Source organism: Neltuma alba, unplaced genomic scaffold, assembly GCF_004799145.2.
Source record: "Neltuma alba isolate B1F8T4 unplaced genomic scaffold, ASM479914v2 tig00012806_pilon, whole genome shotgun sequence".
Lineage (NCBI taxonomy): Eukaryota > Viridiplantae > Streptophyta > Magnoliopsida > Fabales > Fabaceae > Neltuma > Neltuma alba.
The window spans coordinates 196520-221982 of record NW_021637203.1 but is presented as its reverse complement, the minus strand read 5'-3'; the positions used below and the strand labels follow the sequence as shown (position 1 = coordinate 221982).

Here is a 25463-nt window from a genome sequence, read left to right as displayed (position 1 = left end):
TATATTGAATATAAAAAAGTTCAGAAAATGAACAATCAAACCAATAAAATTCATAACTAAATATAGGTTTAAATAAAAAAAAATGTTATTCATATGACCTGATTAAAATGAGTAAAGATTAAAATTCTCGATTAAGATGCCAATCACATTTTAAAAACTCTCCTCTTCCTTTCCCACGCATCCAAAATAGTATCCACAACCATTGTCTTCGTATTTATTTATTTGTTTTTTGGCCCCTACCATGACCTGTTTCCGTGATTGAGTAGTCCTTGATTACCTTGTCATACTTCCGGTTTAGTTTTCTTCATAATACCAATTCATACCATTTGATTCTCAAAACCATCCTAAGTAAAATATAATTTCTTTTAATTACTTGGCCAAAAAAATTGACTTATAACTGAAATTAATAATAAAAAATAATATTCGTATGTTGTTTTCATCCAAACCTCTTGAATCACGGCATCGAAGAGGGCGGCAGCAGCATGGGCAGGGATTTATCAGGGGAAACATGATGGACTTTCGGAATTGATTGATGGGGTCCATTCATGTTTTTAAAACAATGAACTTTTTAGACCAAAAATATTCCATGTCACTTTAATAGGGACTGTGTTTTTATCAAATATTAAATGAAGGAAGGAAGAGAAGCGTAGGAAGTGAAATGGGAATAAAATAGTAAGCCAAAACTTGGGGGGATGCATTCTTCTCCAACCACCATCAAATACTTTTTTTTTTTAGGTGCAGAGATAAAGACGACGACCTCTTCTCCAATACCTGCAAATCAATCCTCTCATCTTCAGTTCCACACAAACAATACTGTGTTTGGACCGATCTTAATCTTACATACATACATATATAAACTATAAACACACAGATATGCTCACACCTCTGATTCACATCAAAACCAAAAAAGCTTGTTTCTAATGGAAATCTGGACATTTAATTTGATTCTAAGTTCAAACTAATCAAACAAGGCTTCCGATTCCGTTGCTTCTGATTCATCAATGAGCAGTAATGGCAAGACATAATCTAAGTTTCAAATAGAGAGAGAAATTTAAGGGGAAAAAGTTCAAACGCAAACCGATCGGTTAGACGTTATAGAAGTTAGGACTCAGGGCAGCTTGGTTTCCATTCACCTGCACAGCAACTACAAGCAAAATTCTTAATGCTTCAAATACCTCAAAAATCCAAATCGCTAGAAAAATAACCGAATAATCATGAAGAAAAAAAATCAAACACAGCAAAGAGATTTACATACAAAGAACCCCCGCTCAGAGACTGAATTACAATTTGGACACATATTTGACATGAATATATGTACTAGAAGACGCGATTCCGGTTCTGAGAACAAGGATTCGACTTGGAGAGCAGTTAAAGGAGGAGGAAAGGAAGATCTGGTAGACTCTAGAAGAATAATTCTAAGCGACGAGCACAGAGAGTGCAGAAGAACTTGCGCTTGATGGTGAAGCAGAGAGGCAAGAAGCAGAACCTGCGCTGGATCTCAACGTCCATGGCTTCGACCTTACCGCCACAGTGAGGGCAAGATCCAGGGGCTTTCTGTCTAGCGAGCTCCTTCTCTCTTCATCGCAGACGTAGATGAACCACATTTTTCTCCTGATGAGACTGCGTTTTCTTCTCCTCCTTAGTATCGCGCTTGTGCCTGTGATGATTCTCTTTGTTTTCATCTATGATGGCTGGAGAAAGAAGTTAAAGCCTTTATTTGGTGTAAGAGCCGGGCAGCTCGGTCAGGCTAATCTGGCTGCCCCATGGTCTGTTCGGGAAAAGGCCAGAAACGACTTGTTGAGAGGGAGGAGGGGGGGGGGGGGACGTAACAATACGTCTGCGTGGCCGTTGGATGGCCGTAATGTAACCAGAAGCCGCCCCATGTATCCAAAATTCCAAATAGAATTAAGATGAGATTGAAACGAATAAGTGAGATATTTTGGGTTAGGACTTAAGACGGCTCATAAAGTTCATGTCTACGTGTGTTTGGAATGTAAAATGTATTTTGTGATCTATTTAGTATTCTAAAGCATTTTTTTCTCATATACGTTTAATATTTTAAAGTATTTTAAATTTCATTTTGCTCTTAAAATATTTTTTGAATTAATTTTTATCACTATTTTCATATTTTTCAATAATTATTTTTTATATTTTTAATTTCTACTTTCGGTGCTTAATATAAGAGCTTGTTTGAATTTTGTTTTGGTCCTTATAAGACCTCAGTATATTTTGTCTCTCATATTTATTTATTTTTTTAAGGTAGTCCTTATAATAGTGGTAATTCTATTCAACACGCTTGATTAATAAAAATATTTTAGAAAAAACAACATCTATCTATTACAAATAATTACCTTAACTAGTTTTTTTAATTTATTCAAATTAGTCAATTAGCTCTTATATTAAAGATCGGAAGTAGTATTCATTTTCAATAATAATCTTAGATATTTTTAAACCTCATCTTTTAATGTTTTTAATTCTAGTATTATTTTTAATACTACAAGCATGAAAAATAAGTGCCTCCCCTTAGTAGGCCTTTTGAGAATTAACAGCGAAGTTAAAATTATTATTGGGTGTGCCTAAAAAAGTGTTTTAAGGTATTAATTAAATGCACCTGAAAAAAGTATTCTGAGAGATGCTGAATAAATTACAAAATATTTTAAGATACTAAATTTATATAGAATAATAGTTCGGGATATTAAATCAGTTCGGAATCTCTCATCTTCCTCTCTTCCCCTCTTCCCTCCTCCACCTTTTTTTAACCATGGGATTAATATTTTAACGGTTTAGATTTAAACCTTTTTAAAACTATTATTAAAATATTAAATTATAAATTATATTAAAATTTAATTTTAAGGGTCTACAAATGCACTAAATATTTTTAAAATTTTTATAAATAATTTATAAAAGATTAAAATTAAACTGTTATGAATATGTTAATCCAATAAATAGAAAAAGAAAAAGAGAAAAGATGGCGGAAAGATAAGAGGAAAGCTTCTGAACTGTAAATACGATGTTAAATGTAGTTTAATCCTAATTTTTTCCTCCAAGATGAGTACTAACTCCAATCTTTAATACAAGACCTCGTTTGACTTTTATTTTGGTTCTAAATATAAGACTCTAATCCACTTTGTCTTTCATATTTATTCATTTTTTTAAGATAGTCTTTTTAATAATGATAGTTCTAACTAATAAACTTGATTAGTAAGGACATTTTAGGAAAGATAACACCTATTTATTACAAATAACTAATTTAACTTATTTTCTTAATCTATTCAAATTAGTCAACTAACTCTTATATTTAGGATCGGAAGTAGTATACTAAATTTTTTTTTAATATTCGTTAGTACTTTTCTGAATTAAATTCGGAAAATTTTAAATAGCCTCCACTATAACAATTTTTTTCCATTACGCCCCATAGAAATTTGAACTTTCATTGCAACTTTTGAAGGTAAAATGAAATTAAGTTTTGAAGTAAAAAGATCTAAATAACTCTTTTGAGGGTTAATCATCTTAATTTCATTCTAAAATCTCTTATTTCAGTTCTGAATGCTCTTAATTTACATGTTAATGCCTGAGTTTAGTTAGATATGTATGCTTCTTATGAGTGACTTTACTTGCATAAAATTCTTTATATGTCTGGTGAATTGCCTTGCGCATTTTTATTGTAAACTCTTTAATTTCTTGTAAATACTTTATTTATAAATTTCATGCTTTCAGCTGTAGACATCTTTATTTTTCTTATAAATAACCTTATTTGTGTTGTAAAATTTACTACCTCCGGTCCTTAATATAAGACCCTATTTGACTTTTATTTTGGCCCTAAATATAAGACCCCAGTCCACTTTGTCTCTCATATTTATACATTTTTTCCTAAAGTAATCTTTCTAACAATGATAGTTCTAGATAACAAACTTGATTAGCAAGGATATTTTAGGAAAAACAATACATATTCATTACAAATAACTAATTTAACTAAGTTCCTTAATCTCTCCAAATTAGTCAACTGGGTCTTATAATTAGGACCGGAGGTAGTATTATTTTAATTGCGAGTGAGCCTAGCTTGCTTGTCAATTCCTAAGTTTAGTTGGGTGCAATTTATATTTTTATAAATTACTTTATCTGTGTTGTAAAATTCCTTATGTGTCTTGTGAATCTCTTTACTTTCAATGTAAACTCCCTAGTAATTCTTGTGAATGGCAGGTTATTTATGTCTTTTTAAAAAAAAAATTTAATCTTATTTTACCCTCTGAAATTTCAGATTTCTATGGGGTTATTAGAAATAAATTTGCTACAATAGGAACTAAGTGAAATCCCCAATTTAATATTCGTAAGGCCCAATAACTTACGCTTTTTGTCCTCTGAGATCATCGGGCAAGTAAAGGCAACCAACAAAACCATAGTAAACGGTCCAAATTTTCTGCATATTTTTTTTCTCATATTAATCGTATAAGAAGCAAAATAAAAAACACCAATAATGTTTTCAGTTATTACTTTGATTAAAAAATGATAATTGATAAAAAAAAATAAAAAAACTGTATGATAAAATATAAATTGTTGATATTAAAATTAAAACATCCAAAAGCCAAGAAAATGGGTTTTAAATATTACTCTAAAACATAAGTTTTATCTCTCTTTTCTTATTGGGTCACACGCATATTCTCCGTGTTGTGCAAAGTTCTAGAGATTTTATGTTGGGATAAACATAAAATCAAACCAATCATAATTCAAATAATATAATTTAATTATATGTACATAAAAAACTATAAAAATATATAGGCAATGTCTGATGACAAGAACCATGTTCCAAAAATAGTAACAAGCTAAGATTACTGTATTATACAAAATATAAATTATTAATAGTGTGGCTTTCACTGTTTTTTATTTAATATACAAATAGATTGAGTATCTTACAAAAATTGACATTTGCTGTATCACTTTAAATTCATGATTATCTAGACCTAGTTAATATAATCTACTTACTACTTCTCCAGTCCTTAATATAGAACCTAATTATTAAGTTGGTTTTTATCCTAAATATAATGCATATTTCTCATATTTATCAATTTTTTCTAAATTATCCCTATGGATACTCCCTCAACCATAATCAAGTAAAAAAGAAAGATAAGGTATTAAGAAAAATGATTATAATATTTTAGGAAAAACGTGACACATTTCTTATAATTAACTAATTTACTTAACTTCTTTAATCTAATCAAATTAGTTAAATGTCTTTTATATTAAGGACCCAAGAAGTAATATTTTTCCATCTCAAACACTGTAAAAGACTTTATGTGGATGTGTTAAAAAAGACTATATATGTGACTAATGTTGCGTATCGCTAATATTTTTTTAGCTGTAGAATATAAATATACGTTACTTTTGAATACAAACTTTTACCAATTTATTTATTTATTTTTTATACACCACATTTTTATATATCTTTTTAATCTACTGATAGGTGCTACAGTTTTGTCATATTCTTCATATTACGCCACATTGTTTGAACACATTTTTTTCTGAATGTTTTGATAGACTTTGACTAATCATTTAATTTAATATTTGGTCAAAAATCATTTACTTTAATTAAATTATATTGGAAATTGATTTATTAATTTTTCCATGGAGTCAGTTATTTTGTTAAAATTTCATGATATCGTTCTTTTTTCCTTGCAATTTTTTATCATTCATCCCAATGTTACTGAGGTTAAATCTAAAGTTATATGTAAACTAAAAATTTAGAGAAATTTTATATATTTTAGGCATTTTGAAGATTATAATTAAAGAAGATAAAATATTCTCCGTGAGGAACGACTAAGTTCCTACTTATTTCGGAAATTCATCAAATAAAAAATTTAACTTGGTCACAATTTTTTGCTAATTTGGATAGGATCGTCATCATATTCATAATTCATCTACGTCAATTTGATATTTTTTCAATTCTAAATATAAGACTTTTTTTATAAAAAATAAATTTTATATTTAGGAGCGGAGGAGTATAATAAATTTCCCTTTCATATATCACTTTCTTTTGGGATCTGTATTTTTTTTGGTACAATATTTCATAGCTTGAATCCAAAATAGTTTTTTGTTGTATATATCATGAAAAATTAGTTGGTTCTTTTCATATGTGTGTATATATAAGAAAAATTAATTTTTTGAAAATAACATAAAATTCTGATTGATCAAAATCAAATCATTTCAAAATTTTTACATGTAAAGTTCTTTCGAAATTTTGTTTACATTTATGAGACTTAATCAAATATTTTTTTCCCCAATACAAGTATCATCCGAACGACATTTTCTCCATTTGCTTTATAGAAAAGATTTAATAATGGAATTTTCTTAAGATTTTGGAAACATTCTGTTTAAAAGTTGTCACCTTTTCTTAATATTATGTTTTCACCATCAAGATAAACAATTAATGTGTTATATAAATAATAGAAGGGCTAAATATTATTATTTTAATACTTATTAGGTAATGTTATTTTTTTTGCCGGACATTAATATTATTGTTAAGTTTCTCTTAAAAAATGTTACATGACAGTATTCAGAAAAAAAAAAAAATATCTTCACATATGGATGGCTGGGATTGCTACTGCTTCATAGCTCATCCGAAATAAATAGGACGGTGGGGCCCGAATAATGTTAGCCCCCCTTAGATCACACGATACACTTTTTAAGTATTTGAATTTAATTTAATGAATAATTTAAGAAAATTAACATGCAATTCCCTAGGATTTTACTATTATTTTTTAATATAAGAGCTAATTGACCAATTTAAGTAGATTAAAAAATTAGTTAAGTTAGTTATTTGTAATAAATAAATATTTTTCCTAAAATATCATTACAAATAAAATATATTGGCTATAACTACTATTATTAAAATGGTTGCTTTGAGAAAAAAATAGATAAATATAAAAAAAATGAATTAGAGTCTTATATTTATGATCAAAATAAAATTTAAATAAATTCTTATATTAAGGATTAAGGTAGTAATTCTTCCTTTATTTTTTATTTTATTTTAATGAGTATATGAAATTTGACGTGAATATTTTTATTAAATTTTATAATTTTCTTAATTATAGAAATCATAATAATTTGAATTGTGTCTAGTCATTTAAACATAATTTAAGTAATCCAAAGTGATGATTATGTTAACTAATATCAACGATAAATAGAGAGTTGTCAAGAGTTTCTAACTCTCATGACACTTTGCATCTCTGCTTATGGAGGAGGTTACGAGTTTTATGTCTCATGTCACGTGACTAACGGCCTGTTTAGATATCAGGCCAAATCATGGTTTGAGAAAAAAATTCATCCAAATAGGTACAAAATATCTGAAACCATGATTTGAGCCAAAACGATGGTTTTGAAATTCAAAATCATGGTTTCGAGAGAAGTGAATCCATTCTGCTTCTGGGTCAAATTGGAGAGTATGATTATGCCTATCAGAGTAGATCTCAACAATAATACAACTTTAACACCCTTTAATTTTTTTGATAAACATATTTAATCTTATATCTTATAAATATATATACACATATTAATTATTTATTAATTACATTATCTTATGTATTATTAATTATGTTGGTAAAAAATATATTATTAACAATTTTATTCCTTCAAATTAAAATATATTATAATATCTATGTTTTATGTAATTATCATATTAGCTTATGTTTTTTTTAATAATTTGTATATATAAAAAGTGCTTCTGATAACAACTATCCAAACACTCTCACTTTATCAAAATCACTTTTTTACAAAATCTATTCTTCACAAAACATTTTTCAGAAACTATTTTCCAAACCATAGTTTGATTTTATTCAAATACCTCCTAAAATTGAGATGAGGTGTATGAGGTTTGAGTGTGGGCCTCTTTCCCTGCTCAAGGGGAAGTTTTAAGTTGTTAAAATTAGAAAAAGAAAACAGATAGTAAAAAAATAATATTAATTTACTTTGTTATTTTACCCTTCTATCCTCTTTGTTAACTAACAATATATTTACATAGGACTCCGCATCACAACCACCTGATGAAAAGTTGTAACCACCGATGAAAAGAATCAACATAAACAAATATTGATATATATTGAATTTAATAAAATAATACTATCTCCTGTTCTTAATATAAGACCATGTTTAACTTTTATTTTGATCCTAAATATAAGACCCCAATTCATTTTGTCTTTTATATTTATACATTTTGTTTTTACAAAATAGCCCTTCTAACAATGATAGTTCTAGTCAATACATTTGATTAGTAAGGATATTTTAGGAAAGATAATACTTATTCAGGAGAAATAACTAACTCAACTTACTTTCTTAATCTCTTCAAATTAGTCAACTGACTCTTATAATTAGGACTGGAGCTAGTATAAAATTCTAATAACTCCACGTGGGAAAAAGACGAGTACACACACGTATGTATAATATAAAACTTGCGTTGGCCAAAAAAACAAAAAAAATAAATAAATAAAACTTGCGTTTCCTAGGTTTCTAGTTTCAACCCTTTTCTAAATTACTACAGCATTAACGTGGGTATCGGCTCTGGCCCAAAAAAACGTGGGCATTGGCGTATAGCCCATGATTAAGAAAGCTTCGTCTTTAGTTAGTCACGTGAATATTAATTAGTTCTTGGAAGGAATCTAATTACATGGTACTACTAGCATTAATTATCAATTAATTAATTCCAAAGTGCGTTAGAAATGTCGTGTTTTGCAATAATTGAGAGGCCGTTTACTTTAACCTAAGGGAAAATTACGGAGAAGGACCTAGAAAAAAATATCACTTCTAATCTTTAATATAAGAGTTAGTTGACTAATTTAATTGGTTAAAAAAATTTACTAAATTAATTATTTGTAATAGTTTGTTAAGTTAGTTATTTATAATAAATATGTATTTTTTCCCTCATAATACCATTGTTAATCACGTGTATTAATTAGGATTACCATTTGATATGTAACTACTATAAAGATTACTTTGAAAAAAATAGATAAATATAAAAGATAAAATAGATTGAAATATTATATTTAGGATCAAATTAAATATTAAACTAACTTTTAAGCTAATAACAGGAGGTAATAAAATTTATTAAACAGGATCACTTGCGTTAATATGTTTCGTGACAAATAGAGAAGGCCAAAAAATATCTTAAAATATGTAACAAGAAGCATAAAAAGTCTTGTGATCTGAATCATTCTCTCATAAACTAATTCATACGAATGAACACGCATAAGGCATGCTTTCATGGATTCATTTGTGTTATCATATTAAAAACACATTACAATTTTTTAGTAGAAACTTAATGTTGACTTAAAAAAATATCTGAGCCAACCCTATTAAATAGTAATCCCGCGTTAAAAACCTTCGGTGAATCTAGAGAATATATTATTAAGTCGTTACATTTGGTTTAACAAAAAATATTTATAAAAAAATAACAATGGAATGTAAGAAATAATTCAGATTAAAAATCACAGTACTATCTCCGATTCTAATTATAAAACCTCGTAGTCTATAAATGAGATTTTATAATTAGAACCGGAGATAGTATAATTCTATTTGATGCAAGATATTAGGGGGGAAAAAAACCAACTCAAATGGGTGAGAACGGTGTTATCCTCTAAGAGACTGGTTAATGGTTAATATTCTGATTTCTAAATGTCATAGTAGGGTAGAAATAAAAATGAAGTAAAGAGGAAATATCAAGATACTCTCACAAATGTATCAAAATTGTCACTTCATTGTCTTGTTTCCAACTCATTTCTGTACACCAAACAAGCCCTAAATATGTTTTCAGCAAAGCCCAAATGCCCATTTATCCAAGAGAAGTCATCTGATAATAGGCCCAATGAAGAAGGACGATCGGCCCAAAAGTTAAAGAAAACAGGCCCAATAAAAGAAGGAAGACGGGCCAAAATGTTAAAGAAAGGGGCCCAGTGGGCTTTGTTATATTGTGATTCGGTGCTACGAAACCCGATCCACGAGAGAGGCTCCTCCGCCGAGGCTTCCACTCCCATTATCACCGCGCAACATTCGAGAGTTGTCTTAACTGAAATTTTGCAATATTCTCAAGCTTTTTTCATTTTCGGTACGCCACCTCATTGGCCTGGCCTGGCTTGGCTTCCTCCAAAACCAAACGGAACGAAACAAGCATATTCTTTGTTTCCTCTTCTCTGAACAGTTTCCTTTGATCACGATCCTTCAAAAACCCTACTCTCTCTCTGTATCTCTTCATCTCTTTGTCTCTGAGATCAGGCAGTTTCTTGCTCCGAAGCTGCTCGGGAGGATCGAGCAGTTTCCGATTGGTGCAGGACGAGCTCTTCGATTTCTGCTGCGTTACCACTGTCAATTATATGATTTCTATCTTCACAATTGGGACCACTTTGGGACATTTATTAAAGGCTTCAGAATGAACTTAAGTGGCCTCAGTTTGGAGGTTTGATCATTTTCAATCATGTGGCTTTCCTTCTGGAGATCCAGAGATCGTTTTTCCCTTGATGAACTCAGGTCGGTCACGGATTGGCTACATAGCTCAATTTGGCTTGCTTGTGTAGTACTGGATTTTAACCTGTCACTCCAATTGAACCTTTAATAAGAATGACTGGGCAAATTGTGTAGCACTTGGCTTCCTTAACTGCTTGCCGCGATGAATTCTCACCGGGGTAAATTTGAGTGGTCGCTTGTTGGTGTATTTGGAAATACAGTGGTGATAAAAGTACTTTGAACTTCTGGTTTTCGGATTGAGGGAACATATCACCATGGAACGCAGATGGGAAATTTATGGAACTCAGTGGTTATTTCATTGAAATTTGCATTGTATGATTTATGGGCTAACAAGCATTGCGTATCTAACGTTCAAAACTATCTACCTGAGTGCTTGTCAATAGTTCAGGCGAGCCACAGTTATGCCTCGTTTCATGCTTTTGAAGTCCTTAACTAGAACATGTTTATCAAAGTTCAGTGGATCCACAATTATGTCTCGTTTTATGCTTTAAGTCCTTAATAGCAACGTTTGAACATATATGAAACTTCGCTTTCTTATTGTTTTTGCTTAGAGAAACGGTTCAAGACGAGCGCTTTAATGCTAATTTTTATCTTTACCATTATATAAGCATGGTGTTGTGGGGTTATTCATGCCCTTGTCTATATAGTTAGTTTCCAGAGATATGGATCTAGAGTTAGCATCTTCTTGATTTGGATATGCAGATGAGGTAGGCTTTGATATGCGTGATGCCACAAAGAATGATTTTGAGACTATAGTTGTCTGTTATCTTCTCATATATGTATTCTAGAATAGTAAAAGGGGTTGGACAGAAGAGGGACACAGAAGCGATGTATTACGGATGAAGGGAAATGATTACTTCTCTGTTACTGTCTTGTTGCCAAAGAAATGGGGAAGGGGTTGTGAATGTTTCCAGACAGCTTTGCCAGAAGGATGCTTTGTTTCCACTTTCGGTCTTTTTTTGTTACTGAGAAATCATATTTTTCTGGAAGGCAGTGCATTTCTATGCTATAGCTTTGACATGATGTTTGAGGCTGGATATGGCCGTTGGTTGGTTTGTAGCATTATCAGGAGGTATTTATATGGAGTGTGGACGTGGGATTGGGTCTTCTAATTGCATTTGCAGTATCTGCTTCAATGGTATAGTCTGTTTAGGCCTGCACGTCCCTACTCAAAACAATTTGTCCTCCGTGAGCATTGAAGAAAAAAAACATTAGTGGGATACCATGTGTGGAGATAAAAAAATCTGAAAATTGGCTAATATAGCTGATTATGTTGCCCTGAGCAAGCTTTTCTTAAGTGCCAAAGCACGTAGAGGAATTTGTTGAAGTGGAAACTGAAAATCACATCCAATGTAGTAATATCTCTGGGGTTTGGGCATTTTCATGATACACGCCTTTTTGGTGGATTTAACATATTAGTATTGCACTCCTTTCATCTCTCTATATTTTATTCAGACACTTCCTTTCTAAATTTTTAGCCACTTCTATATGCAAGTTTTCTAAAACCCTGTGCCAAAATAACTTCATTTATGGTAACAGTGGGGTTACATTATACTATCTTTTCTTTGATATCTGTCCATTATTATTGATTTGATGTGTTTAAGCTAACATTTATGCATATAAATGTCTTTGAATGTTTTGCATGATCATTAATACATATAGAAGAAAACTATCGCCTGTATCTGGCATTCTGGATCTTGTGGCAATGACTTCCTTGACTAAGTTTATTATAAGCACTGGTTCTCGTAGCTAAATATTACATTAATTCAATTCTACGTATTTGAATGTTTGAAGCTGTGTTCTTAATTTAGAAACTGGGGGCACTCTCAGGTTGTGGCTTCGTTCCGTTACATGCATATCTTATGTTATCAGGTTATGTTTGTGTCTTCTATTTGGCTTTTTTCCATGGTTCTTAATTTTTCTTTTGTTCTCTTTTTTAGGAGGATATCCAGCCCTAGTCTCTTGTGCCTTTCTTTCTTCCTAATAAAGTTTCTTCATTAATTGAATTAAAAAAAAAAAGGGGTTCCTATATTTGCTGGATTTGTATCTTCGTAACCCATTAGCTTGGTTTTGCTGTCTTTTGGTGTTTAGGTACTTGAGCGATCAATTGGCAAAAGTTCAAATCGTTAATGATGTTAACAAGGTAATATATATCAGTTATAAATGATTCCCTCAAGATTTTTTGTAGCTTAATACTTTTGCTGACCTTTTCCCATCATTTGGTTTTCTCACCTCTGTATGGGTGGAAGGATTTTGTTGTTGAGGCACTGAGATCAATTGCGGAGTTGATAACATATGGTGACCAACATGACTCGAGCTTTTTTGAGTGAGATTCCTTGCTGCTTGTTTTCCTTTATATAATTGCTTTCCATGTTCCGTACCAGCAACTTCTTATATCCTGGCTTGTGTCAGATTCTTCATGGAAAGGCAGGTCATGGGAGAGTTTGTACGTATTCTAAAACGGAGCACAACTGTTAGTGTTTCACTCCAGTTGCTGCAAACAGTGAGCATTATGATCCAAAACCTGAAAAGTGAACATGCTATTTGTAAGATTATTATCTCATGAAGACTTTTTTCTTTCGTTACGTAAGCTTCTCTATCACTGTAGCAACACTGACGGTGATGTTGTCTGTTGAGATGTTTGCAGACTATATGTTTAGTAACGAACATATGAACTACTTGATAACATATTCATTTGACTTTCGCAATGAAGAGCTATTGTCATACTACATATCCTTTTTAAGGTATTCCATACTGATAGAAAGTAGTTATGATCTCCTTGCGTAAAATTCTTTGTCCTCCACCACTTCTAATTTTTGGTAATGTATCATTAATTAGTTCTTCGGTTGCATGTCTTTTGATCTTTTTGTAGGGCAATAAGTGGAAAATTGAACAAGAATACAATTTCTCTGCTTGTAAAGACTCACAATGTAAGTTTTCTTTCTGCTGGGTTTTCTTTTCATAGCTTTCGAATTATGGTGCTGAAGATTGTTGAATGGTAATTTTGTAATTCTTGGTTAGATGTTATCATTTTGATAGCATTGGAATGGTAAAGGAGACTACATTTTGGCGGGCTTTTCTAGCTCTACACTTTCTGGCTATATAAGGTGGATTAATGGTACTGTTTGTAAACCTTGGGCAATCATGCATTCAATTTTATGCTTAATGGCACAGTCAACGAAAGAAAAGGACACTCTAATAAATTTGTAGAATTTTAAACATACCTGTTTTTAGGTGTATTGCACACGAACATTGTCACGACACACTGACAACATATGTTGATGTATCAGAATAAAATAATATATTTCTGGTTGAGACAAACATGACTTGGACACGACAGTCCCAAAAAATGAAAACAACTAAAATCAAACTTTTCTTTACGGTTATTAATCAGCTCGTCAGGAATATTCAACAAAAGAAAAGGACACTTTAATAAATTTGTAGAATTTTAAACATACCTGGTTTTAGGTGTATTGCACACGAACATTGCCACGACACACTGACAACATATGTTGATGTATCAGAATAAAATAATATATTTCTGGTTGAATGTGTGACAAACATGACTTGGACACGACAGTCCCAAAAAATGAAAACAACTAAAATCAAACTTTTCTTTGCGGTTATTAATCAGCTCGTCAGGAATATTCTTGGACTCGGTGGTGTCACCTGGGACATGCTTGGAGTCCCAAGAAAAGGAAAATTATCAAAGATGAATTTTTTTTTCCTTGTCATTTGGATCAGGACTTGTGTATTATCAGACTTGCGAATGTCAAGATATCGTACATTTCCTAATTGTCCTAGTGATGCTGATCCTATGGAAGATTCGAATCTTCTTGGATTTTAGTAGGAGGTCAATGTAAATCCTATAATCTTACTTATTGTGTGACAGTTTGGATATGTGGCATATTTTTCCATTGTTGTAGGTCTCGTACTGGTTAGGTGATTGGTCGAAGTGGGTTGAAATAATATCATTAAACTAGCTTTTCTGTCTCCGTGCTTCGCAACTAGAAATACAAATGTTACTGTTTTTCCAAGTGTGTGACTTTGAGATAGAAGGCTAACGGGCCTTCTATACTATTCAAATCTAGTGAGGTGAGAGTTTTAATTCTCTGGAGTCAATTAATAGGTCCTTAGGTCTATATTCAGGCGGAATTGGGCAAGTTGCAATGAGGTTATGGGAATAATAATGAGTTGAATGGAATTGAATTTATCTTCTATCTCTCTCTCGTCTCTCCCTCTGTGTCTCTCTCTCTGTTCTATCTTTTCTTCTCTGATTCTCCCTCTCTTTCTCTCATTCCCTACCTATAGTCCACATCATATATCATTGAGAGGATCTAATTAGGAAATAGGAATGGAAGTAGAAATTTATTAGAGACAATCAGTGCAAGAATCTCAAACTCCAAAACCTATAATAATCAAGGAGGGAAATAATCTTTGCTAGATATTATGAGCAAGAATCCTAACCTCATAAAACCAATAAGGCCAGGAGAATCTCCAACTCACTAACAATTCAATCATAAGGCACCTATTCCTATCACTAATTGCTATTTAAGTGCTGATTAATATAATAAAACTAATGAAAATAAAATAATAACAGAACTTGACACAACATGGTTGCATACCATGGGTAATGGACTTCTAATGACTTCTATTCTTTCACCCCACTTCTCCACTTCCCATTCCCACTTCTGTTCACTGTGCAGACCGCTCATCCACTGCTGTACTGCTCACACAGTACTCTATCGTATATACAAACTTAGCAGAGGGATTATATCTTTTGGCTCAGGTTTAGATTGAACTGCCGTTGATTTTGAGAGGTCCAAACATATTTACTGTATTTTTCTATTCATATAGGAAGAAGTAGTTTCTTTCCCACTATATGTTGAAGCCATACGCTTTGCCTTTCACGAGGAAAACATGGTTCGAACTGCAGTACGTACTGTGACCCTTAATGTTTATCATGGTGAGTTTTTACTGCCTTAGTTATGACATTTTTCATGTATATTGGGGGGGGGGGGTGTCGGTGCTGCCTAATCAATCCTGAACTGAGTCCTCTTATCATGCAAAAATGTTGATTTGACATATCTATATTACAATTTTTCAGTTGGAGATGAAAGTGTCAACAGATATATAACCAGCGCACCTCATACCAATTACTTCTCAGACCTGATTTCATTTTTTAGGAAGCAGTGTGTGGATTTAAATAGACTTCTATCTGATATATTAACGTAAGCATTAATGTTTTTTTAATTTCGTTTGAAATATTATTTATATTTTCTTGTATCTAAGGGAGAATTGTTGGTTACTGAGACAGAAATCCACGGTCAGATTGGACCTCTACGATTCATGCTGCGGTGGATGAAATTGAGGATAACCTTTACTATTTTAGTGACATTGTCTCTGCGGGAATTCCTGATGTTGGAAGGCTTATAACTGACAGCATCCTTATGCTTCTTATATTTCCATTACTTCTTCCTTCCCTGAGGATAGTTGCTGTTAATGTATGAAACTTCGGTGTCTTCTCTGTTCATTTCTTTGATCCACTTTTCTCTTTGTATGAGATTCTATTGAAGAGTTTTGATTACATTTTGCACCATTTTCTCATTAATATTCGGTAATTTGTTTATTCAGGACATGCAAAGTGGTGTTGTCACTTCTCTCTACTTACTTTGTTGCATCTTGAGGATCGTCAAAATCAAAGATTTGGCGAATACAATAGCTGCTGCTCTTTTTTATCCCTTGGAGGCATTTGCAAAAAGTTATAGCCGTAAAGTCAATGGCCATATATCTGATCGTGGCTTCACATCTGAAAGGCAAGAGTCAGAAGATGGTAGTTTTACCAACAATGATGCTAGATGCTCAATGGACAGTGCTCCATGCTCATCTGGTTCTTCAGGTTTTCATCCTGAACATGTGATCGCACAAAATGATGCTAGTGATTCAAATTTGGCTATAAGGTAAAAGACACTTTGTTCACTTACAGAATTTCAATTTATTTTTGGATCTTTTAAATACTTTGAATTGAGAGTTGTTACCTATGTAGCTTTTGGCATGACTTATCGCAGTGCAATGCCACAATGTCCCAATTTAAATTGCTATTTTGATTTTTGTTTTTTTTTGTTTTTTATTATGTATCCTGTCTGGTTCCTGTCATAACTTCTATGGTTTCTTTAGGGAGGTTTTGCTTGCATACTTAACAAAGGGGGATGATCTAGAAGTCTTGGGTTCTTTGAATGTGCTTGCAACTCTGCTGCAAACTAAAGGTTGTACGGCTAAGATTTCCATTGCTTCACCATTGCATGTATTTCTGATCTCTCAATGTATCTTGTTCTGTAGAACTTGATGAATCAATGCTTGACGGGCTTGGAATTCTTCCACAACGCAAACAACACAAAAAACTTCTATTGGTACGTCACTTTCTTCCATTTTGATGTATGTCTGTATATAAGCATTCGACAGTTGGTCTTTTCTTTTTGTCTTTTGGGTTGGTCAGATCAAATTACTATAATGCTAAAATTTCCACACAAGATTCTCTTGGCTATTGACCTGTTTTCTATTAAATTTTATGGCCCAAATATGGTCTTTTATGCTTGCTACGTGGAAAAAATTAATTATTATAGTTAAATCTTTTTAGTTATATCCTGATTCTAGAAGCTTGGTTCAATTAGCACTCTATTAGCATAATTGCTTTTTAGATAAGTTTTAAAGCTACCTGCATTTTGCATAGACATTTTAATCTGTAAATAATGAACAAAATTATTTAAATTTAGATGCTAACTACGTCTGTTAATACTTAGTAGTCTGAACCATAGAAAATTTTGATAACACTACATTCAAGGATACAAAACACTGCAAATGAAGTGGAGGTTCATGGCTTCGTGGGCTGGGGAGGAGAGTTGTTTTGTGGAAGGAACAAAAATGGGAAAAATTGTAATCCCTGTTGTTATCTTTTGCTTGTAGTAGAAGTTTTCTTGTTCAAGCCTTGACAAGGGAATTTGGTTTCAAGAAAGCGGAGCCTGGAATCTGGATGCATGTGTATGACATCCTGAACGATTCTCATAGAAAGGCTTTCTGTTTCCTTTGTTGGGTGGAAGAAATAGTTATAAGTATGGTGAGGAGACTTTGACATGGTAATGATACATATAGAATGTTTAATCCAGGATGATTTAATAATAATCTCTATATTTGCTTTAAATTTTTTCCTAGCAAGGTTTGAAATTAGGCTTATCTATCAGTTGGTTTGCAACTAACTTACAGTTACGATATGATGTTACTTTGGGGCTTTTTTCAAAATTTGGCGAATTTATTGTCTTGTCAAAATATCATTTAATTGGCAATGCATGCTTGTGCAACAAGCTTTTGTTGGTATGCCTTTCGATGAAGAGCAACTTCTCTCTTTCCCCCTTTTTGATGAGTATGGTCTCTTGTTGATATGGCATTTGGCAATGCATATTTGTGTAGCAAGCTTTAGTTGGTGAGGCTTCAGGTGAGGAGCAACTTTTTTCTTCAGAAAGTAGCTTGACGAAGGATGACATCAGTGTTGAGCTTGACGTCTATGTTGGAAAGATCAAGGTCTGTAGTTCCTTCTATACTTAAATTGCTGCTGCTCATTCTTTGTATTTGGATTTTTTGAAAAGCAGCATGATCCTATCTTGTTAACCAGTTATGATAGCTGTCAATTCCATATCTGATAGTTTGAGTCCTCCTTTTTCTTTTTCCATTGGAGGATCATTAACAATATTCATGTTAATGGTTGTCCCATGGTTGGTGAACTTTGCTGCCATGATGGATGTGAATATATAGGGTATTACCATAGCAGGTTCTGCTTAACGCCGATTTTAAAATCTGGATCGTGCCTTTAATATAATAACATCTTGGTATTTAGTATCATGGCACCATAATTATGTACTCTTCCAGTCCTTAATATAGGACCTAATCGGGGAGTTAATGTAGGTTCCATATGCAAGACCCATTGCATATACTACCTTCGGTCTTTAATATAAGAGCTCATTTGACTTTTATTTTGGTCCTAAATATATGATTTTAATCCACTTTGTCTTTTATATTTATCTATTTTTTCTCAAGGTAACCCTTATAATAATGGTGATTATAGTCAATACACTAGATCAACAAGGATATTTTAGGAAAGACAACACCTATTTATTACAAAAATCTAACTTAACAAACTTTCTTAATTTAATCAAATTAGTCAACTAGCTCTTATATTAAGGATCAGAGGTAGTATTTATCAATTTTTTTTTAAATTAACCCTATTGATATTCCCCAACAATAATCGAATAGGAGAGGAAGGAATGGAATTAAGAAAGATGCTTAGGATGTTTTAGAAAGAACACATCATATTAATTAATTTTAATGTAATATCCTTAACCTACTCAAATTAATTAATTAGGTCCGACGTTATGAATTGGAGGAGTATTACTTTGTGAGAACTGGGGATGGTTGATCATTGAATTTAACAGTTTCTCCGTTTACACACTTCAAAACTACGTCTCAAAATTTAGTTGAGGTTAGAACTTTATTGCTTCAAAAAAGGATATAAATGGTTTCCTTGAACTTCAAAGTCAAAGAGGGAATTTAATTTAATTGGGGATTGCTACAAGCATGTCATTGAAACAATGCAAGATTTTGTTTGTGAAGATCAGCAATATAAAATTCATTTGAAGTTTATTCATCTCTTCCTGAATTTTTTGCACGTCTTTGTTCTTTTCAAAATCATTACTTATGTGAGCCCACTTAACTTAGAGGCTAGAGTGTCACACTTGTAATGCGATGGGTATCGGTTCAATTCTGATAGATTATGTGGGGATACCCCCAACCTAAATAATGATAATTAAAATTAAAAAAAAAAAATAGAAGTTTGCATATGATGGTTGGCTTCCTAATTGTTTTGTTTTATGTGTCTTGCAGGAGCAGTACGGAGTACTCTTTCCATCTTCTGAAGTAGGAACAAGCCCTCGTGTAAATAGATTTCAGGTATTGTTTATCTCTAGTGAGATTTGCTGATATGCGGTGCTTCGTTTGTGGTAGTAGTTTTATTTCTAAATCGTAGATTATTTATGTGTATATGGAAGCATCTTGAGTAGTTCTGCGCAAGCAAAATTATTATTCATTGCCCTTTAGCTTAAGTGCATACTCTTGTTCACCCTTTTCTACTAACAGAGTGGGAACTTTGAGATGCTTTGTCTTGGGATTGATACAAAATAATTTAGATTATCTAGGTTTCCTTCCTTAGAAGGAGACTTGCAAAAATGATGAAAAACACAAAAACAAAGTCTGCGACTTGCAAGCTGTAACAGAAAGTAAATAAAATATTAAAGTAAGCTAGGCTTCCTCAAAATATTAATTCTTATATTCCGTCACTGTGCCTTTGTTCTAGAAATAGCAGACCTTAAGGGCTTGTTTGATTTGTGAAATGGAATGGGGGAATGTGACTTTTTAAATGGAAAATGTCCTATGTGTCCCTAGATGAAAATTAATTGTAAAAATAATTAGTTGTTGATCAGTAATGATTAGAGGGATATAAGACATTTCAATCTCAATTATCACACGGTGGAAACAGGTCCATTCTCCTTCAGTTTGACCAAATGGAGCCTCGGTGTAGTTAGCTGATGAATAAAACAGGAGAACCATCGTACAAACAAACTTAGCTGAAAGCATGGTGGTTTCCTTTTTGAGCAAATAAACCAAAAATTTTCATTATACTTGAATATTTTTGGAATTCTCTTGATACTTGTGTAAAGTTGTGCTCTGACAAAGCAAACTTTTAATAATTCATTTCCATTTTCTCTATAATAGGATAGAGTCAGTGCACGTCAGCTCCGTCTAAAATTCATGACATTTTATATATGCTAAAATGCTTGTTTTTGTATAGCATTTCTCCTATAATGTGTTTGTTATGGTAAGTAGTAGTTATATAAGATGTAAATTGTGGCTTGTGTTTTTCAGGTGCTTGATGCATTAGTCAGTCTCTTTTGCCGTTCTAATTTATCTGCAGAGACGCTTTGGGATGGTGGTTGGCTTTTGCGCCAGTTGCTTCCTTACAGCGAGGCAGAATTCAACAACCGTCACCTTGAATTGCTGAAAGTAAGAACAAATATGGTTTTACTTAGCAACAAACTTGCAGAACTTCAATACGTCTATGATTTTTACATTCTTTACAAATGGCCTGTGGGCTGATATAATAACGGGGTGGGGTTGATGGGTCCTCATGGCATGGCTAATATATGGATAGAAAGCAATCATGCACGAGTTAACCATATAATTGATGTTCTTCTTCGAAACTTTTTTGTTCATTCCATTGATATGATGTCTGTAGGTATGTCATAGAAGGGCTACTGACCTAGAGAGCTAAACCATATTTTGATTATGATTTAGTTTAAACCTGAATTATCTAACTGTATAAAGAATTTGACTGCGGAGTTATTGTATTATTGTAGATAAACTTTATCTGACCTGTCATCCTTGTCTGGGGATAACATCTCTCATCTTGATTTTCTATGCATCATTCACACAAAAATGATTAAATTGGGTTTGTTATAAACCTCTTCGAGATTCAAGAAGTTCCCCACTTATTTTTCTTGATGAGCCCAAACCTTCAAAAATTGTCCCAGGGACGTGCTTACTGGTGGTGATATAAAAAAAATTGACCTTCTAAGGACACTAGGTTGATGAAGCTGTTAAGGAGGTTGTGAGAAGTTTGAAGGAAGATTACGATCCAGACTTAAGTTTTAACATCAAAATGTTACGATCCAGTGCTATGGGATAAAAGATATTATTTCCCCCCCCAAAAAAAAAAAAAGGGTTTTCGAATGGAATGATGGTTCTGTATAGGAGTAAACTGAATAATACCTCAATCAACGTCAAGAAAGCTGTTGAGATGGAAGCATGAAATGGATCATAAAATAACAATTTTTGATAGATGATTTGCTAATGTGTAAGCTTTTAAAAAAACTCTCTATGTCTAATAGGGGAACATAGAATTTCTTCTGAAGAAAATACAAATCAGACGTAATAAGAAGGTAATAGAGAATAATGGATCCTCACTGCTTATATATGTGTGATTTTATGATAAAAATATGTTGCATCTTATTCAGAATGGGCAGCGGTATAAATAGATACATAGGAGCAGTGAAGAGTGAGTGAGATCACGGCATTCTAGGAATAGGCCGAGATTCTAGGATACAATCAGATTCAAAAAATCAAACTAATGTCCAACAGATTTAATACTATCTATCTTGACAGCAGCTTACTAACCTAGGTTAATTAGGGAGAAAACTAGAAAGCTAGGTTAGGGTTTTAGGCCCAAGGCCCATTAACTAGCAATATATAAATGAAACTTGAGTGGCAGGGTCAGGAAGCTTTGTGTGAATGCTTGTGCAAGGGTTTTTTAATTTTGGAGTATAGGGTATACCATGCCTGGATTGACACTCTAAATACGAAACAAGGATACTCTTGGACAAAGAAAGTCACTTTTGTTTCTTATTTTCAAATGAATAGTTAGCTTTATACAACGCTTTAAATTTCATGCTGACACTACAAAGTTTGTTGTGTTGTGTTAGTCCATGCTTCTTGGGTCAGTTTTAAACATTGTGATTGTGAAAATTCTTGAGAAACATATCCAATGCTTGATCTTTTCATGCTACATTTTAGTATCATACTGTACTAGTTGCTTCTCATAGTTGTAGTTACTCATGTCTTCCTCTCAAATACAGGTTTCATATAAGAATTGTGCTTCTGCTCTCACAGAGGAGGTTAAAGGTATCTGGTCTGATCTACTTGTAACTGTTCTCCATGATGAGTGGAGAAGGTGCAAAAGAGGTGATTGTTTATTTATTCTTTGTTTTTCCTGCTGAATTCGTGTGATTCCAAAGATTTACTTATATGTTCAAACTGCAAAATTTTCTACCTGCAGCAATGGAGTCATCATCTCCTCGGAAGGACCCTAAGTTCCTCCTTATACCACCTCAGAAGTTCTCTTCACAAGGTAAACTTGTTTAACAGTTAGCTTTTCCGTTAGCCAAAACTGTTATGGTAAGAAGACATGAAAATGATGTATTTGTTCCTCTACAGATGATATTCCAGATGGGTCATCACTTGCTGCTGGTGAAAGAATGCACGAGTTGGTGAAGGTCTGAGCTTGTTTTTTGCAAACCATGTTTTAGACGTTACAGTTCTGGATTCTTGTGCTTCATCAGTGGTATATGCCTTTAGATGATGAGGAGCTCCTTGTCTTCCTTCCACTTCAGGTGTTTGTACTTCTGCACCAACTTCAAATTTTCACCCTTGGAAGACCTTTGCCTGAACAACCTCCCATTCTTCCTCCTGGTGATCTGCCTGTGGATTCTCGTGCCCAAACTTCTGGCCTTGATGCACTATACCCAAAACCAGGCACTGAAGTCAGTCTTGGTAAGTATTTTGGACTACTAATTTTACATGTATTAAGGTTGTTGCTCTCAAGTCACACTGAGAGAACAGTGAAAGGAGGGGATATGATAAGGACATTTACGGTTTGTTTTCTAGGTTTTTGCCTGGCCTCTTTTTTTTTTTTGGTGGGGGGTTGTGGGCGGTACTAGATCAACTCAATAATCACACGAAGACCAAAGTAAGAACAGGAATCTCCCCTTTTAATCACATCATGGAGACCTTAGCACACATGAGGAACGTGCCTTTAAAAAATTGGATTGTAAAGCGGAGGAACCATGCCACATAAGTACCGGAAGAAGTATTAATGCCTTACTGATGCTGGACGCCATCATAATTTCAATTCCAAAACACGCATGAGTGTTTTTGGATGCTTATTGTTGGACTCCATCATAATACCACCCCTTAAGAGTTGACATCCTTGAAAACCGCAATCTGCAGCACTCATCAGTTTGGCCACTTAATTGAGCTTCGATTTGCAGTTCTTTCTGTCTAGTTTTGGTAATAATTGATGGGGACCTGAGCGTATGGTGAATCCACCCTTAAAAGCTGACCTGTAAGGGAGAAGAACTATGTTGCTTAAATACTGCCATAATGATTTATGGGTACCTGATTTGGGACTCCATAATCTCGATTGCATATTCTGAGAAGCCAGAGTATTTTGAAATCCTTAAATAGTTAAAATCAACTGTTAATAAACCCTACTTTATAGCCTAATAATCCTCGCGATCCTAATATGTGTTCCAGGTAATTCTTATCAATATATTTTTGTTATTCTAACATGCTTTGGCTTCATTAATCCTTCTCCACCGTTAACATTCTTCCTGACCTATATTTCCCCCTTTTAACAGGAGGGAAAGCGATATGGAATATTTTTTCCTTTTAATTTCGTTGTGATACTTGGATCTGTAAATTGGTTGTTTACTGTTCATATACTAATAATCCAACACCTTGGATGTTAGAAAAGGATTGAAAAAGCTTGCATTTCTGTATCATAGATGCCGGATTTATATTTCAATGACGACCATAAACAAGTTGTCATCTATCTATGAGAAGCTTAGACTACTCGGTGGTGAATATAAGATGTTGATCACTTCTTTTTAAACTGGTATAGAAGAGAAATATTCTATTCTATGCTGAGGTTAAGAAATGGCTTGAAGGGATGCTTCCACATGTATGCTTTCAGGGGCCCAAAAAGAAACACGTGTTGTAACTGTGGCCTAACACTTAAGAAAATAATGAAGGCAACATGAAGCTGATGTCTCCACTTTCCTGGTAACGAACCTGTCAGCACTCAACACGTGGGATCAGATTGCCCCCTAAAATGAAATATGATGGAATCAACTGACAACTTATGATAGTTTATCACACAAGATGTAGTTATTTGTCGTTTTTGTTTGTCTGGAATTCCTTTCTGGTCAAGAGAAAAATGCTAGATAACACTAAGTCATCTATCAAGTAGCTATTTTCGGGTGGTAAAATTGCTCCATCTTCCATGTGCAGTTAACGCTGTACCTTGTAGAATTGCTTTTGAGAGGGGCAAAGAACGTCATTTTTGCTTTCTAGCAATCTCTGTGGGAACATCAGGGTGGCTTGCGCTTGTGGAAGAATTGCCATTGAAGAAGCAATATGGAGTTGTTCGCGTTACTGCACCTTTGGCTGGGAGTAATGTATGTGCACCTGCAATTCTTGCATCTTTATTGTTTGAAACTAGGAGATTGACGTGCTGATAGTTATGTTGCAAATTTGATTTGGTTGATTTAGATTTCTGTTGCAATGTTAATTGGAATGATGAATATTAAATTATATCTATATCAATCATTTTTATCTTCATCATTCAGCCCAGGATTGATGAAAAACATCCAAGATGGTTACACTTGCGGATTCGTCCATCCTCTTTACCCTTTTTGGATCCTGCCAAGCACCCGGGCTACGGGCAAGTAAAAGCAAAAGCTGTAGATGGAAGATGGACCTTGGCGTTCAGAGACGAGGAGTCTTGCAAGACAGCTTTTCACATGATTGAAGAAGAGATTAATCTTCTAAGTGATGAGGTCCACAGAAGACTTAAACCTTTGCTTAATCTCGAAAATTCAACTTGCCCTTCTGTTCGTGTACCCGTGGATTCACCTTTGTATTCAACGCCTCTCAATTCATTGTAAGTTCTTCGACTTGCTCTACAATAACAGGTTGTTCAGCCAAAGGGTGACAAATTTAAAAGCTCCACCCTTTTGTATATGCTCCTAAATTACATACCGGATCTTTAGGTTAGCAACTGTGGTTTAGTGTCATTCTTTTTGTATACTAGCTTTTCCTTGCCCTCATCTGTAAGTCTTTATCCTTTTCTCTCATTCTTTAGCCAGTTTTAACCTAGGGCCCTTCTTCTTCTTTTTTTTTTCTTCCCTCCCTTGGGAGCTGTTACATTATGTAGCAAGTTTTGTAACACTGTAAAGAGGGAACCTCATAATGAAAGCTTTTACGTCTCTTCCCATTTTCATTTTCTGCCCGGAGCTGACTAA

The 25463-nt window shown here is 33.3% G+C and overlaps 1 protein-coding gene and 1 pseudogene across 3 annotated transcripts; one reads left to right on the top strand and one right to left on the bottom strand.

The window, feature by feature from the left end:
• Positions 1-580: 580 nt before the first annotated feature.
• LOC114731139 (uncharacterized) lies at positions 581-1693 on the bottom strand (annotated as a pseudogene).
• Positions 903-25463, top strand: LOC114731138 (protein TRANSPARENT TESTA 9). Of its 3 annotated transcripts, XM_028918259.1 has the most exons (21): positions 10108-10506; positions 12595-12646; positions 12753-12829; positions 12916-13049; positions 13151-13247; positions 13376-13433; positions 15361-15469; positions 15611-15734; positions 15821-16007; positions 16138-16463; positions 16681-16769; positions 16843-16913; positions 17968-18078; positions 19435-19500; positions 20473-20610; positions 22239-22344; positions 22439-22510; positions 22597-22655; positions 22773-22932; positions 24451-24617; positions 24789-25463. In XM_028918259.1, exons 1-21 carry the CDS (start codon positions 10454-10456, stop codon positions 25104-25106), a joined length of 2574 nt encoding a protein of 857 aa, XP_028774092.1. In that variant the 5' UTR covers positions 10108-10453; the 3' UTR covers positions 25107-25463. The 3 variants fall into 3 exon arrangements, with proteins under 3 accessions (XP_028774093.1, XP_028774092.1, XP_028774094.1); XM_028918260.1 differs by lacking the exons at positions 10108-10506; positions 12595-12646; positions 12753-12829 and adding exons at positions 903-913; positions 5992-5993 and having other exon boundaries at positions 12935-13049; XM_028918261.1 differs by lacking the exons at positions 10108-10506; positions 12595-12646; positions 12753-12829; positions 12916-13049; positions 13151-13247 and adding an exon at positions 13525-13621 and having other exon boundaries at positions 13402-13433.

Bases quoted from the DNA above. Each gene is read 5' to 3' on its own strand.
- LOC114731138 (XM_028918259.1), top strand. From the start codon at position 10,454: ATGTGGCTTTCCTTCTGGAGATCCAGAGATCGTTTTTCCCTTGATGAA. The intron at 16,770-16,842 runs GTTGTACGGCTA...CTTGTTCTGTAG, and splicing joins AACTCTGCTGCAAACTAAAG to AACTTGATGAATCAATGCTT. The intron at 22,345-22,438 runs GTGATTGTTTAT...TTCTACCTGCAG, and splicing joins GTGGAGAAGGTGCAAAAGAG to CAATGGAGTCATCATCTCCT.